This window comes from Puma concolor, chromosome A2, assembly GCF_028749965.1.
Source record: "Puma concolor isolate L17-30 chromosome A2, mPumCon1.1.hap2, whole genome shotgun sequence".
Classification (NCBI taxonomy): Eukaryota; Metazoa; Chordata; class Mammalia; order Carnivora; family Felidae; genus Puma; species Puma concolor.
Genome location: NC_141668.1, coordinates 81,178,651 through 81,195,964, shown reverse-complemented (window position 1 = coordinate 81,195,964; position 17,314 = coordinate 81,178,651). Strand labels below are relative to the sequence as shown.

Here is a 17,314-nt window from a genome sequence, read left to right as displayed (position 1 = left end):
GAGTGACCTCGAAAACCATTGCTGCCTGCTAGAGTTACCCAACAGGTCCAGAAAAAGAAGGGGTTCCACAGAGCAGATTGAAAGGAACCGTGGGAGGTAACATAAAGTTGTTTATTATTACACTCTGCAAGTTGACATACCAGTTGCTGTTAGATTAGTAGGTAAAATAAATAACAACTGTAGTCTCAGACTAAGTTTATTTCTCATTGGTCTACCTGTCTGCCTCTATAGCCCACTTGAAAAGAAAAAAAAAAAAAAAAGAGAGGAAAAAAAAGGGAAACCAAGAAAGAAATCCTTGAATAATATGAATACAAAAGCAGTACTTAGTTTAATAAATCATCACTTTTGTGATCTGTTTGCTTACATCCTGGTCTGGACACTCACTCCACCCATTCATGGTCTGAACTGCTTCCAAAGTGAGTAACATTTTCAGATGGAAGGATCCCAACAATTCATTAACTCAGAAATCCGACTAACGAACATAACCAAATGGAGTACTGGATTTTTTTTTCTGTTAACTATGACTCCACTTAAAAAAAAATGAGGGGTGCCTGGGTGGCTCAGTCGGTTGAGCGTCCGACTTCGGCTCAGGTCATGATCTTGCAGTTCGTGAGTTCAACCCCTGCATCAGGCTCTGTGCTGACAGCTCAGAGCCTGGAGCCTGCTTCCGATTCTGTGTCTCCCTCTCTCTCTGCCCCTTCCCCATTCATGCTCTCTCTCTGTCTCTCAAAAACGAATACAGTTAAAATTTTTTTTTTAAATTAAGAGAGAGAGAGAGAAAAAAAGAGAGAAAGAGAGACTTTCAGCTTGTATATATAACTCCTGGAGTTTATATAGAGAGGGCTCTGGATTTTATATGAATTACTGCCAGGACTACTTAAGTCTGGCTGAAGTGGAGAATGTTCATTTGTAGTCAAAGTAACAGATGCCACAGAGTTTAAAATTATTTGTTTAGAAACCACAGGTCCTTAAACCATAAGGCACAGATGTCAAAATGCATTATTATGATGCTGATGCTGATGCTGAACATCATGAACAGGTTTCTAATGCTTAACTTAAAACTTAATGATAAACAGATGTAAATGTCCACAGCTGACCACCTTTCTCAAGGACTATTAAAATTACGTTTTTCATATACTTCCTCTGACTCTAGAGATGGAGTAGGATGTTAAGGGCTAGGCCAGGGAAATCTAGTCTCTCTAACTCGAACTATAAGAAATATACAGACAGACAAGAGAACAACTCTGACCACTCAAGTCCTCCAACATGTTTTTCCTCCATCCTAACTGAGCCAGGATACAATAAACTGCAAGTTCCAAATACAAATGTAAACTACTTTTAATTAGCCATTTAACAACCCCCCAGATTTTGCCCATCCATCTTGAACTAGTTCAGATACCATACACATATGACAACAGTAGACACTCAACTGATTTTTTAATGAAAACATGAAAAAGAAACACATACTGAAGTAGAACAAAAGAAAAAAAAATAATCAAAAGTCAGTCACTAAAAAGTATCCCAAGTTATACTTCTGTAAATCCATATAATTGGTTTCAACCTCAGAGACTGACAAAACCAAATCACAGGAGCATTATTTGGGGTATAATTCTGCTAGGATATATATTCAGTGATACTTAAGTGATATTTAGTTATTTGATTTAAAAATATATATGTTCTCTGTACATTAAATATTTAGTGTAGGGGTGCCTGGGTGGCTCAGTCAGTTAGGCCGTCCAACTCTTAGGTTCAGCTCAGGTCACGATCTCATGATTCATGAGATCGAGTCCCACATTGGGCTCCAAACTGATAATGCTGGGCCTGCTTGGGATTCTCTCTCCCCCTCTGCCTCTCCTCAGCTTGTGCTCTCTCTCTCTCAAAATAAATAAGTAAACTTATTTAAAAAATATTTAGTGGATAATGCTAAATACTACAACAGAGTAATTATGTAGTCTTCAATTCTTTGAGTTCAATTGTAATCTAGTCTCTCCTGACAATGTCACCCCAATAATGTTTACAATATTGAAGGGAGAAAACTTACGGAGAATCAGGAACTTTGAAGAGATCTGCAGCAGAATTCATAAAGCCTACATCAAGTAGAGAGTCACAGAGAACTTTTATACAATGAGTCAAAGGAGAATGAGAAGTGCATGGTAAATAGCCCAGTCCCCATTCAAAGAGGGTATGATTTGGATGGGGGATATATTTACTTATACCAATACATAATGATAATTCTATAAAAGAGGACAACTGACATTGATATTAATATATATAATTGCTCTACTAAACACAAAAAATTGTTATGTCCTCTAAGGGTGAGGAAGCCTTGGGGAGTAAAAGGCAACAAAAGGGTAAAATTAGATAAGTGCCTTCAAAATTCAGAGGAGTGAGGTGAACAAGAAAGTGAATGGCAATTTCAGGAAGCTTTAGCAAAGGCAGAAAACTTGAAAGTAATTTATTTTGAAAAGAACTAACAGCGCAGGTTGAGTAAATGAATGAGAGAGAGGAAGGCAGGGAAGCAGAAAATAAAATGCAAGTGAGGGAATAATGAACAGTGGATAAAAATAAGACCGGAAATCAGGTGAGCCTTAGAAATCAACAGAAATCTGGAGTTCATTCAAGTTCCCTGAAAATCAAGAACTCCAGAGTATGTAAGCAGAGAAGAAATATGGTCAGATTTTTATTTTTTTAAGAGATAATACTGACGGTCATGGTGAATGGATTAGATAGGGAGAAAATGGAGAATCCCTTTTATAAGATAAACTCACTTGAATAATGGTATTATCACTTACACTAGAGGACGATATTGAAATGGTCGCCACCTTATCAGTTTGGCTTGTCAGTTGAGGCTTTTTGCTGGGTCTGCATCACAGCACAGTTCTTTCTTTATCTAATAGTACTTCCCCACGGCCCCTCTCACATGTGTTGATCCCCAGAACACTCCCTTACAAATATCCTATAAAATAATTTCGCTCTCCCAGTTGACTTCTGGTGGAATTCAACCTACAGCCCAACAGTAAAAATGGCTCCAGATCCACATTCTTCCCTTGGAATGGGATCTTGTTAGGCTGGTTCTGATTTTTCTATTTTGGTCTAGTGTTGGGAAAAGGAAACGTTGAACCAATGCGCATATCTATCCTGAACCTGTCCCACAGAGATCCACAGACTTTTCCCTAGCTGAAGAGAGGCCTTAGGGACCAACTGAGGAAAAGCCTACTTGAAGTGAGAGACTTCACGTCCCCACGTGTGCTGACACTTGTCATTAAGTCTATTAAATCCCTATAGAAATAGTCCTTTCCCTCAAGAAAAGATCAGAATCTTATCCCTTTCACCTAAATGTCACATCGTTTAAAAACAAAAACAAAAAACAAACAATAAGACAAACAAACAAACAAAAAACCTTGGCGTACTTAATTTTTACTTTCCAGAGGAGTAGAAATACTCTGAAATATTTAATTTTTACTTTCTTCCTCTACAGTCGTACCCATCAAACCCTATTGAACATATACCTGTATCATTCATTGTAGAAGACTCAAACTCTAGTTGGAATAGAGTAAACATAATACAAAGGATATTTTAAAATATTTATTACTGAATTTTTTTTGTAAAGGATGTTACCACAGGCCAGGGGCAAATACGAAATGAAGGCGATTTTTTAATAGACATGTCCCTGTTTGTACAAGAACTTTTAAGTAAACATATATCCTAAATTTTGACACTTCAATGGAATACTTTCTACAGATTTTTTTTTTTTCAATTTGCCAGAGGAAAATATCCCTAACCAGTCATTCCTAAGTCAATTATGTGTTGTAGATTGCTTTAGGTCTTGAGAGTACAAAGGACATCCTTCAGCCCCATGGAGTCCCAACATGTGTGGTTTCTTCCGCAGAGAAGTTTGGATTTTTGCCGAAGGGCATGGAGCCAACGCAAACCACGTAGGTCTAAACACTGCTAAAGTACTACATCTTGACACTTTAAGTTGCTACTGTAGAGTACCTTTTAGCACTGGAGTGATTTATATAAGTTTTAAATGTAGATACCTACAAAAACATAAATTCTTTCCTTTTCCTTTGTATGCATAACCTCTTTATGAATTACACATTTGATATGATAAAGGAATATCAGGCAGAAAATCTCCAGTACAGACCCTAATTTTACAATGTGTTCAAATAACCATTTATTTCAATAATAGCATGAGGGAAATCAAAGTTTCATAAATATTTATTTTATTAAATATTAGCACATTTCATGGATGGAATGCAGCCAAAGAGAGATCTGCTTAAAATAGTCACAGAAGGAAGTTATGTTATCAGAATTTATTTTAAGCGATGATGTAATGCACTCATTTCAGATAAATGAACTTTTTCTTCTAATCCCTGAAGGCAGAGAATAGCACAAGAACAAATTCCCTTGAAACTATGAATTGCCTTTTGCTATTACACTAAAGCTGAGACATATTTGGAAAAATGCTTTGTTAGCTATATAGCAGCTCTTCAAGCAAAACTGTGAAACGGACTAAGATTTTCCTTGGTGGCTTTCCTTAAAGGAGTCATCTTCTGCTAAGATATTTACTGATTATTGAGATATTAGTTGATACCACCAATAGGCTCTCCTATACAAATATATATTTTTTAAATCCTAAAGAAAATATATATCCTTAAGCATAAACGGAACAGAACGACAATGGCAGAATGAAGGTAAGCTTTTCAAATTCTAGCCCATATTCACTGCTTATTTTACCTTACTGTAAACAATATTCAAACTATAGAATAATTATATTTTTTAAATAAGATAATCTTATGAGTTTATATTATGAGTATGTCGATTATCATATCACCTACTGCTAATATTTTACCCTCATTGTTTCTTCTAGAAACATCCAACACATGCATATACATTTGCATTCAAACACTACTTCTTTATCAAGTCTGAGCATTCATAAGAAACATCTCCTTTCAGGGTTTGGGGGTGGCTCAGACAATTAAACGCCCAACTCTTGATTTTGGCTCAGGTCATGATCTCATGGTTTATGAAATGGAGCCTCATGTCAGGCCCTGTGCTGACAGCAGGGAGCCTGCTTGGGATTCTCTCTCTCTCCCTCTGTCCCTCTTCTCTCTCTGTCTGTCTCTGTCCCTCCCCAGCTCATGCTTGCGTGCTCTCTCTCTCAAAATAAATAAATACATTTTTAAAAAGATCTCCTTTTCTTTTGGTGGACCTCAAAAATGTACAGAAGAGCTACTTAAAAATTAAATTATTAAAAGGCAAAAAACACTGTTTCTGATGCAGGCATTAATTAAGCAATATTAACACATATGGAGACAACTATTTCACCTATGTAGACTAAGCCCTTAGTGTTGATAATATTCAAATAACTGAGCAACTAATATTTAGTTTTTAAAGCATTTAAAAATCAGAGGTTTAAGTTCAAGTGGTCATTGTAGGTGACAACTGTTTGAAGCTTCAAAGTCCTACAGTGACTTGTGAACGACTCTTTTAGAATGGAAAGAATTCTCTATTAATTCAGTACTGGGGACTATTGACCTGAAATCTTGTAATGGCTCCTAGTATTTTGTTTTTCAATGCTTCTGAAAAAGAAGAAAAAGAAAAACCAATCTAACATGTCTCGTAGATGTAGAATGAATTATATATTATGTCTTCTCATCAGTCATTCAATCCTTCCAGTCTTGGCATCCATCTGGGCTTGCATAGATATTGATATTTGCTAACGTACTTGCTGATCATAATTTATAAGGCCTAAAGGATGGCACTCTTTCCTTTGAGCATTGTGTTGCTAACTGAAAAGGTAAAGCACAGCAGCAGCTGCCTTTTTTTTTTTCAATAACTAGCATATATTTTCTTTCAGTGGTAGATTATTCTTAATGAGGCCATAGTTGAGGTATTAATAATCCTCACCCTCTGAGGGTGCTTGGGCCATAGGAGAAACCTATTCAGTTAAGAAATAAGAATGTGAAAAAAAAAAAAAAAAACAGTGTGGTGTTAAAATGCCACCTTAGTCACACTGTCAATTTGAAATATGGTTATTTGCTAATTGAAAGTTAACAAAAACTTAATTTTACAATTACTATGAATATAAATGTTAACCCTTGATGAATAACTCATTTGGCAGCTTTTCAGTCTAAAACATTACATTTCTCTTGCATAATCCCTTTCATTTATATTTTCAAACGTTCTATTATTACACTTATTCACTGTTAACAGAGAACATGCCTATGTACTTAAATCCACAAAACTCCAAAACGTACATCAAAAGCCAGGTGTTCTTCTAACATGTTCTTTTTGGATATGTAAATGACCTAGTGCATTTGAAACTGAGTCACTTAAAATAAAAGAGGAGAATGGCATAGATGGAAATAAATGCATTCAGCCAATATATATATACACACACACATACACACACACATATGTAAATATTTATATATATCTTTATATATAAATAAACTGACCTTCTTAAAGTTTTTGTTTAAGTCAACCAGACTGAGCAGGAAGATGTGGTCCTTCGCTCCTACAAGCAGCCTGCCCCTCTCCTCATCCAACAGAATGGTTTGGAAATCTAGTCCTTCTGATGAACCCAAAAATGGAATGCAGCTATTTGAAAGCAGCAAGTCTATGGGAAAGTAAAAGAGGAATTGAAAGAAAGAAAACATTAATTAGTAAAATATTTACTTGCCTCAATACATACATTTCTCCACTTTGTAAATGCATACATACAGTATGCATGCTCAAATTTAGATAGAAGCAAACAAGATACGCTTTTTTAGCACATAATCATTTAGAAATCACTGTGATTTATTACATTTCATTTTACTGATACAACATTAATCTTACATATGAAAAATGCAAGATATTAAAATGAGTATTTTCAAAGCAACTGAATGCAAAATATTTCACTACTCTGTCCACCTTCTTAAGTTACAAATGAAAGCATCAGTTTGCAAATTGATTAAATAAATCAATATATGCAAAGTAAGCATGAAACTAAGTGTATGATAAAACTTACAGCATTTCTTCGCCCCCTACTTTTGATAAACACATCACTATGTTTGGAGGATAATAGGGTTCCTATTTCATGCATTCAGGGAGTAAACAAAGAAGCCAAATCCAAGAAAATGGATTCTGAGAGATATATGATCCTGAACCAGTAAAGAGATCAAAATAGTAAAGCAGGAAGGGACCTTGAAAATCAATTAATACGGATTCATGATTTTATAAATGAAGGTATTTAACTCCAGCAAGGTGAAGCCACATGCCTCAAGTCTCAAAATCAGGTGATGGTAAGGTTGATAATACAGCCTCAGTCCCAGTCTCCATTCTCTTTGACACTTGTCTGTATGTCCTAATTCTTTTCTTTTTTTTTTTTTTCCACTTACAACTGTGATATGGATAGACCTATTAAATTTAGGTCCGGGTTTACAGAAATACAAATCTTTCAACAGATTTTGCCTCAAATACTTATCACACCCTCTCATTTTCTATAGCCTCATAATATTAAATACCAATATAATAATAATACCACTCATCACTCATTAAAGTCCATTATATGTTGATGGACTTTGAAACTAAATCATTATTTTCAAGTAAGTCATTATTAATTGATGAGAAAAATACAAAGAGGCAATGTCTCAGAAACAGGTAACAGGATACTTCCAAAATGTATCATGGCAATTTTCAACCTCTGTAAATGGATACATGAGTCTTCTAAATTTAAAGCCTATATATTCCACACATCAACTGTGGGCTCTATTGCTACTCCATATTTTTGAGTATTCCCTTCACTCTTTTCTCTAATTTACAATGGTTACATGTTATTTCCCTTATTCATCACGATAGATTTTGGTCTTAGTTTTGACAAACCCAAAGGCTGTAGGCCGAAGAAGAAGATATGAAATTATCTGAATTCTCAAGTGAGTGTGGTCTTACTAATGCTTATCAATCTTGCTTTATGTATACTGGATAGAAGTCTGGATATAGTAACCCAATACTAATTATTTCCTCTCAAGCTAAATATGACTTGAGTAGTTTTTCAGACCAGAGACCCATGGAATAATATTTTTTAGCATCTCCAAATACAGTAACCCTATTTTTGTAGGCTAATATCTGATAAACATTCCATACTAACTATAAAGTAGAACTGAGGAAAGAATAATGGAACCGAGTGGATAGATAAGACAGATATGATCTAAAGCCTTAACAAAAGAAAACATTTCACACAAACCCTTATTCACTGAGGTGGTTTGGTATGTTCCATGACATTCCCACTTGTTTAACAAAGAATAAAATGGGCAAAATGGAAAAAGTATGCAAGGGCCTCCAAGAGCATATCTTGACCCAATTAATAGAGAAAAGTAGGTTATATGATATACATCTTATTATTTCAAGTGCCCATGGATAATAATCAACTATTTTGAACCATGCATTTGCAACGTTCATTAACAAAAAGAAACATGGGTTAGCCTAATGAGTGTGAGATTTGTGTCTAGACCACTTGGGACATATCCCAGCCTCACAAATCTAGCTGTGATCTAGGAAAAAAAACAAACAAACAAACAAAAAAAACCTCAACTTCCCCGTGCCTCAGTTTCCTCCTCTATAAAATGGAGATAATAATATAAACGATTAATAAATCATGTAGGCGTGAGGACTCAAGGACTTAATGATGAGCATTAGAATGGTGCCTGTCACATAGTAAGTGCTATGTACTATCAGTTATTACAATGATGACGATGTATTTTTTAAACTCTATACAAAATGTACAAAAAGGAAGACATAATATTTCCCAACTCATATAATTCTTAGGATGAGCAAAGGAGATAACTTCTTTAAGGTTCTTAAAACAGTACCTTGAAGATAGGAAAAGTTCAGTAAATATTAACTTACTTTGAATATGATTATTAAATTCCAGTTTGAGCCAAATAGCTTCTAATAAAGAAGAGTATCTCATCGTCCCTTAAACCTGACTTGTGAAGATGAGAAATTCTCTGTATTCTTTTTACAGTATTGGACTAACATTAAAAAGCTATTCAGTCCAAAAAACTTATAAGAATCTATTATATTAGGTATTGAGCATGTAGTTAAGGGTGTGGTCATGCTAAGCCCTGTGTTCAAGGGGCTCACAGATGAATATATAAGTAGAAAGGTATACAGAATACAGCATAGGCAAAGTACATTCTAATACAAGTATACACAAAGGAAATCTTTCAAATAATTAATTGTGTGTCACTTTACGAAAGAAGATAACAATTGACAACAGTGTTGAGGGATGAATGGAATCTTTTCAGGAAAGATATAAAGAAAAGTTTTTTTTTGAGGCAGAAGAACACGAGAATGTACAAGGGCATATATCATCATACGTCACACTCACCCAATACATTTTTAATATGTCTCCTACTCTGCAGTGTGAACTCCTTCAGCACAAAGACTATGTCTAACTTATCTTTGAATCCCCAGCACTCGCTCAGTGTCTGAGACAAATTAAGTACTTATTAAATATTTGTGGAATTGAAGTAGTTTGATAGGCTAGAACATACAGAATATATGAGGCTGGACGTAAAGGCAGCCTTGAGATAACCAGAGCCTAAAATGGCAGGCTGGGAAGTTTGATTATCATGGAGGTAACTGGAAGCCACTAAAATACGTTACGCAGAAAAGTGACAAAGACTTTAACTGAGTGTTGAAAAATAAGTCTGGCTGCAGTGTTCAGGATGGATGAGAATTGGAAATGTAGGAGAAGGGAGACTACCCAGAAGTTCCTGAAAGATGGCAAGTCCCTGAATTATGGCAGTGCCACTGAGAGGAGCAAGATGTTTAAGAATCTTGCATCTCATTTGTTGTTTCTCCTGGTACAGCAAGGAAAACAAAGTTGAGGTAGTCATTTATTTTCTTTAACCACAACCAATTCTATTGGGTTTAGTTTCAAATTTGACAAGGAAAAACAGCTGCAAAAATAGTGACTAATGTAAAGCATTATCATTTCAAAATGATTTCATGTTGCCTTGTGACAATGTTAGCATCAAAATGATTAAAGCATGCCCCGCCAATCCTTTGTAACCAAACAAAATAATTAGACTTAGGCATTACATACGAAAATTTCTCAGGCTGACGCATACATTTTGAACAGACCTTGGGACAGGGATTGGAACAGGTTCCCTCTTCCCCAAACAGCTTATCTTTCCTGCATTTCTGCCAAACCAAGCAAAGTCATTTTTGTTTCCACAGGATCATCAAGTAAAGCCTGGGGGGACGGGAGGGGGCAGGGGGACAGGGGTTGGAGGTGGTTAATTCCAAAGCCTGCGTCTTCACACCTAAAACTGATATACTCCCAGGAGAATTTTAGAGGAATCAGAGGTGGATGCCGGCTCTGCAGGCTGGAAACTCATGAAAGTTAAAGACCAATAATTTGGAAATAGATTTCCGAGCTTTATTTTTTTTCTTCTCCTGAACTGACAATTTTCAGCCATGTGATTTTTTTTTAAATTTTTTTGAAACGTCTGTTTATTTTTGAGACAGAGAAAGACAGAGCATGAACAGGGGAGGGGCAGAGAGAGAGGGAGACACAGAATCTGAAACAGGCTCCAGGCTCTGAGCTGTCAGCACAGAGCCCGATGCGGGGCTCGAACTCACGGCCCATGAGATCATGACCTGAGCCGAAGTTGGACGCTTAACCGACCAAGCCACCCAGGCGCCCCAAGCCATGTGATTTTTAAGACTGTCCACAGTTACAATCCTTTGGAACAGAAACTGTGTTCTGTCCCCATTGGGGAGGGGGGTGAGCATGTTGCGTCACACAGCCATTCAGAGGAGGCCTGCCCAATACGTACTTAGCCAGCCTCGCCTCTCCTCAGATGACAGTAGCGTTTACCTCTAGGTCCTCAATGCATTCTTTGTTCTTTCTACCTAAACTTATGGAATTCTCTATAATCACTCATTCGAACTGTTCTTTTAACAACTTGTTGGTCTATCACCTTCTTCTCAGTTTGTAGTGTCATTCAGTGTCCCACGTCCTCAATTTCCCACTCCTATTCTAGCAATACACTTTTGGAAAAGTTACAGGATGATTGTTTCTGAAATGAAATGAAGATAAGATTATTAATTTATTCCACTAGTTTGAATATGGAAATCATTCCTGTGATAGATTTTTATTTGAATGATGACACAGACAAGATGTTCATGATCCGTGATCAATAAAATGCTGCAGAGCAACAGCACGGTTCTGAGTATCAAAAACCCTATAAGTAACATGATTTTTCATGTTTGTATGTACATGTGCCTTTTTCTGAAGGGTATGTCCAGAATCTTCATCAGCATCTCCTGGTATCTCTCCAAAAGCCACAGAGAAAATGTATATTTCCAACAGGTAGTTAATAACCACTTAGAATAACTTCCCATTTCTTCACTATTTAGAATAACTGCTCGGCACAAGGAAGCAAGTCACTACCTTTATAAAATCTGATGATGAAGGCAAACAATGGACTCACCTAAGACCACCAGGGGCTCTGCAAATGATACAAAGACTCTGATAACAAGTTCCACTCTCAGGAGTGCAGAGGAAATGCTAATCCACATTAAAAAGGAAAACATGCTTGTGACAAAAGACAGCAGGAGCGAAAGTCACAGACTGTCAAATACCTTTAATAGTAAAATGGGAAGAAATCCCATCTGCATTTCTTTTACCAAGCCAAATAATGCCACTTCAATTCTCTCACCATTATGTTGGGTAGAGATACTGCATGGTCTCTATGCTCCTTCTAAAATGCCTTTGAGTTCTACAGCATTAGAACCTTATGCCTAACTTTGTTAAAATTAAAGAGCTATCAGGTAAACTAGCATTCACCTCTCTATTCCTGGGCATCACTCTGTTCCTTGGAACAGATCGCCTCTAACCTTTGGGAAGAGCAGGAATATAGTGTAAAGCAATTCCAACTAAAGGGAAATTCTATCAATAATCTTTGTTGGACTCACATGTGCCAATTCAGTGAGGTCCAGAATGGTTAAGGAGGTTTCACAAAACCAATTTGCTCTTAATGGTGCTGTTTGTTCAGCAACAATGAAACTCCTCACTCACAACCAGATGCCCTTCCATGTGAGGGGAAGGCTAAAGATCCCATAATCCCTGTTCTGATTTGAAATAAACATTTGTTCTTAAAAGAATTCTTTGTATCTCCCTTTTAGTGTCACTTAATACAATTGTTCATTCAGCCTGAAGAAACATTTGACCTGACGGTCTACATTCTTCCTCTTCACCTCAGAAAGGAAGGGAGTGGTTAGTCACATTGAATCTAATAAATTTAGGTTTAAGCAACACAGACTTCCTCAATGTTTGACTGTTAAATGAACAAGATCCCATATCCCTGAAATAGCATTTATTGCCAGAAATCTTGAACTGGGTGGAGTTGACCATTTCTCTCACAAGAAGACTACATAGCTAAAAAAATGGCTTCCCACATCCTTTAAAGAACACTTAACAGAAAGATTTTTTGAGAAGATAATCCAAGTTATTAAAGCTAGAATTTCATGAGGTAAAAAGAAAATCACCTTTGAGGAAAGTTACTTCCCAATCTACTCCAGTCACAGGAGCAGAATGCCTCAGCAGAGAAAGTTTACAACCAAAAATGGCCCCAGTTCAAAACTGAATCGGCTTTCCCTATGGTCTCAAGATATTCAGCACAAATGCTTACTGCAACCACTCTTATTTTTCCTCAAAGGAAATAACCATTATATCAGTAAGGCTGTTCTGAGGCTTCTTGAAATATGGTCGCATCTCCAGTGTGTTCTTTGCAAAGCTGTTGTAAGTAAGGAAGTAAAGGAATTTTTATTCCTGTCTTCCCCATAAATTCAGCTTTCCTCCCTTGATCTCTGAACCCCCAGGGCTTTCATGCTGTTAGTATCTAAAGACTTCTTCTATGGAATTCCTTCTTCCCATAGTTTCCAGAAATGTTTTGGCTACCAAACCATTACCTCACCCCCCACCCCCCCAAAAAAAGCCTGTTCTCAGTTTGGGTCAGGAATTGAGTAAAGGCAACAAGTTATTCAGTCCAAAAAGAAAACTAGTCCCTAATACCGTGGCTCACTGAGTTCCTTGGGCTCTCTGTGAACTTGTATTTGCTTCTCTAGGTTCTGGTCCAAGGAAAGGCATGGATTCTGTTTTGGAATCAAGCTTTGGAAATTTAACTCATCTTAAACTGGCCCCACCTGACTTTCAATTGGTTTTCTGAAGCTTGAGATCATATGAAAAAATTTTGGTTACCAAGATAGCTGACTTCCACCTATCAAAAATACAAATTAGTCTCTATTTATGTACACTCAGTCTCCATAGCTAACTGCTGAAACAATATCCAGTATATAAAAAGAATAATATTCAAACCTAAAATCCTTACAAAAGACTACTTCAAAACTATAGGTGTGTATTATATTATCTTTATACGTTCCTAGGTGAGAAGTCCAACCCTGTTCTCTTCCCACAAATGCAAGTCCAAGTCAGGAAAAAAATCAAATTTTCATTTGCTCTTCTGCAATGGAATGTTGAAGATCATTCTGTTCATTAGGTCTTAGAACATTGCCTATGTCAGTAATAAATCAGATGATACCATGTAGGGAAACATAAATTAGAAACAAATAAAGCCTATTATATCATCAGAGCTTTGTTCTTGCCAGGACAGGATGTGGAGAGGAGTGTGGCAATTTTACACTGTCACATTTCCATCTACATCCATGCTTTTAAATTACAGGTTTATTTTTATTTGGCTAGCTTTCAATAGCAGATGCTTTATATAATCCATCACATGTGAGATTCATAATTTATGATTATGAATCCTTTTAAACTCTTACTTTGAAGGAGTCCTTTTAAATGCTCGAAAGCTTTGCTATGATCATTTTTCCCAATGACCTATAAAAAAAGCCTAACGTTATAAGTACCTAGTACATTTCCAGAAAACCAGTGTCATAATAGAATAAACTTCCTCAGAAGGAAGGATTCTGATTTGACAATTATTTTCTTAATGGCCTTCAAGGTCTTGAGAGTATCTCCCCTTCCAAATTTCAAGGAATGTTTAAAATCAAGACACCATGTCACAAATTAATACGGATCTATTTTCAATCAAGTATATAAATTTAATTTTTACAAAACTCAGAAAGCCATACCTTAGTATACCATCAGCTATAGATTCTAAACAGCAAGACAAATAGGATAGGAACAAATAATTCTTCAAGTTAAGATCATGATGAATATACAGAACAAAGAGTAATAACATTTTTGGAAAAGAAAAACATTTTATAACGATATTTTTAAAAATTAATTGCATCCACCAAAATTAAGTATATGCACACCAAAAAGTAAAGTTAAAAGGCATGTGTAAGCATCTGTCTCCTCTCCCATCGTCTACCTCCAAACCAGTTTAGTAGTTTATTTTCTATTCATTTTTCTATTTCTAAATAATATGTATACACTACTATCTTTTAGAACATTATTTTCAGACATTTCTACTGAATTCCCTTTGACAGAAATTGAGAATTTTAGCTTTCTGATGCCAACTCTTTCCCTTTAACCAAAGTCCTGACATGATTATATGTCCATTTTTATGAAAAGCTGTATTCAATGGTTTCATTATTAAACAACGTAAATATTCTTCCCTACTTAGAAAACTAGTTCTCTGATTATACTTTCTTTCTTGGAAAAAAAAAAAATCTGTTGCTTTAATTAATAATTTCCAAGTTGTGACATTTACTTAGCTTTGTTTAAGATCACGATTAAATCTGGGGCACCTAGGTGGTTCAGTCGGTTAAGCATCCCACTTCGGCTCAGGTCATGATCCAGTGGTTTGTGAGTTCGAGCCCCGGGTCGGGCTCTGTGCTGACAGCTTGGATCCTGGAGCCTGTTTTGGATTCTGTGTCTCCCTCTCTCTCTGTCCCTCCTCTACTCACACTCTGTCTCTCTCCCTCTCAATAAATAAATAAATATTAAAAAAATTAAATCATGATCAAACCTTTCCACAATTCCCGAAAAGGGCCTGCATAAAATTTTCATATGAAATTCTGTCGGATTGTTTTTTATCTCCTGGAGATGTCTCCCGGGCCCTTTCTTCTTCTCCCTACAAACTAGACTGGCTGTTCTCTCAACAGAGGGACAGCTTTCTCAAACTTCCTTCCACCTCTCTCCTACTACGAATCCCAACTTTCCTAGATCCCGTGTCTTCTTCCTTGACTTATTTTCTTATTCTGATGAGCACATCTCCAGGAACTTCTTAAGAAATGGTGACTGAGACTTAAATTTTTGAAATTTTACATGTGTAAAAAGGCCTCTAATTTATTTTTATTAATAGGTGGGCTAACTATAGAATTCTGGGTTGACCAGCATTCACCCTTAGTGATCTGAGGCATGTGAACACTATCTTCCAGTTTTCAAAGTCATGATTGAGAAGTCTCATGTTACCGTATCCCCAGCCTTGGAACGTGTCTTTTATTGTTTCTGGAAGTTATATGAATCACTTCTTCACTGTTACTATTATGAAGTTTAAAATAATTGGACTGAACATGTCTTGAACTTTGTTTTTGTTGGTTTGATTTTGTTGTTTTTCACTTGTCATGCTGGGCACTCAGTGTGATATTGATCTAAATTTTAATTTCTATTGGCTCAAGAAACTTTGAGTTTGGCTTTCATTCCAAACAAACAGATGACTATTATCTGTAGAACTTTTCTCGAGGTTTTCTCCAGAAAGGGTCCTCTCCCCACATGCCCAAGGTAGGTAATCCAGGTAGAGGTGTGCAGAGAATCCGTGTCAGAGTATGCACACAGACTTCCAAAAGGAAGATTAAAAATACAGTCATGGAATAATGTTCTCCTGAATTTCAGGCAGTGTTTATAGAGCATAGGCAATGAAATAATGTTTTCCATTTATAGTTTCCTATAAATGTTTTTGTCTCACAAATTATTAGATCTCTGCTCATGACTTTGAGATAGACACCTAAAACCACACTCCTCTCTTATTTTTTTTTGTATTTTTTTAATGTTTATTTTTGAGAGAGAGACAGAGTGCGAGTGAGGGAGGGGCGGATAGAGAGGAAGACAGAATCCGAAGCAGGCTCCAGGCTCTAAGCTGTAAGCACAAAGCCCGATGTGGGGCTCGAACCCACGAACTGCAAGATCATGACCTGAGCCCAAGTTGGACACTTAACCGACTGAACCACACAGGCACCCCGCACTGCCTCTCTTAAATCACAGTTCATAATTTTCAGTAGCCTGCTTGCTACTGTCATTTTCCCCCAATCAACCGATCTTACTGACTTCAATGACTTAATGACATGACCTAGTGTCCAGGCTCAAAAAATCAGAATTGTTTTTAGTTTACCTTCCTTGGTCCCTTACTCTTTTTTCCTGTATTTAAATAATTGGTACCTCTAAGTCTATTTCACTTCCTCACACCAACATCAAGTTAAATTTAAGTCTTATAAATTTGATCATATAAATTTTCTATTCTTCCCCCTCAAATATTTATTCCTATTGTAACCCAGGCCAAGATGTGTATTATTCCTTCTCTAAATTACTATACCTGATTCATAAATAACTTTGTTCTATGCCCTTCTCCTTCACCTATGTCTACCACATGATGCTATCTATTCTTTTTTTTCCCCCTAAATCACAATTAAGTTAGGTCAATTTCATGATCAAAATCGTCCAATGCCAACATACACTTCATTCAATAAAGTATAAATGTTTTCCATCGTTCAAAGTTCCATTTCATACCCAACCTTCTTCAACATTCTTGAATGGCATTCATTTAAAAAATATCCTAATCCTATTGAATTAATATTTTTGCAATTATTTTGTCCCTTAAAAAAACTAGAAGCTCTTGCAGATAAGAATAATGTCTAAATCAATGCTGTAATCCATCACTATTTCTTGCACATAAGAAGTCTAACAAATACTTAACTAATGGCTTTCAAACTAGTGATTCTTATGTATGTTGGTTTACCTGCCTCCCATCTAAATCAGAATTTATTACAACCATATGAATAATTTAGAGAGGTTAATGTGCCATTAAGAGACCCAACTGTGGCTCTAATGGTTTGCCATCATTAAAGGTTCTGGTTGTTATCTCCAAATGCTTGGAAGGGGAGCAGGTGGGGAAAAGAGGAAGAGGTCTGAATAAGAACACTCTAGAACAGCACTTCTCAGGATTTAACAAGCTTTCAAATCAGCTGGGATTCTTGTTTCTCATTTAGAAAGGTGTCAGGGAGGGGCGCCTGGGTGGCGCAGTCGGTTAAGCGTCCGACTTCAGCCAGGTCACGATCTTGCGGTCCGTGA

The 17,314-nt window shown here is 36.4% G+C and overlaps 1 protein-coding gene across 3 annotated transcripts in view; it reads right to left on the bottom strand.

Annotated features, from left to right (window-relative positions):
* The window catches only part of SEMA3D (semaphorin 3D), a 198,770-nt gene that overhangs the window by 100,617 nt on the left and 80,839 nt on the right, over positions 1-17,314 (bottom strand). For all 3 annotated transcript variants that reach the window (XM_086696799.1, XM_086696800.1, XM_086696798.1), the window contains one exon: positions 6,465-6,625. In XM_086696799.1, the coding sequence (XP_086552925.1) occupies positions 6,465-6,625 (161 nt within the window). The remainder of the gene's footprint in view (positions 1-6,464; positions 6,626-17,314) is intronic.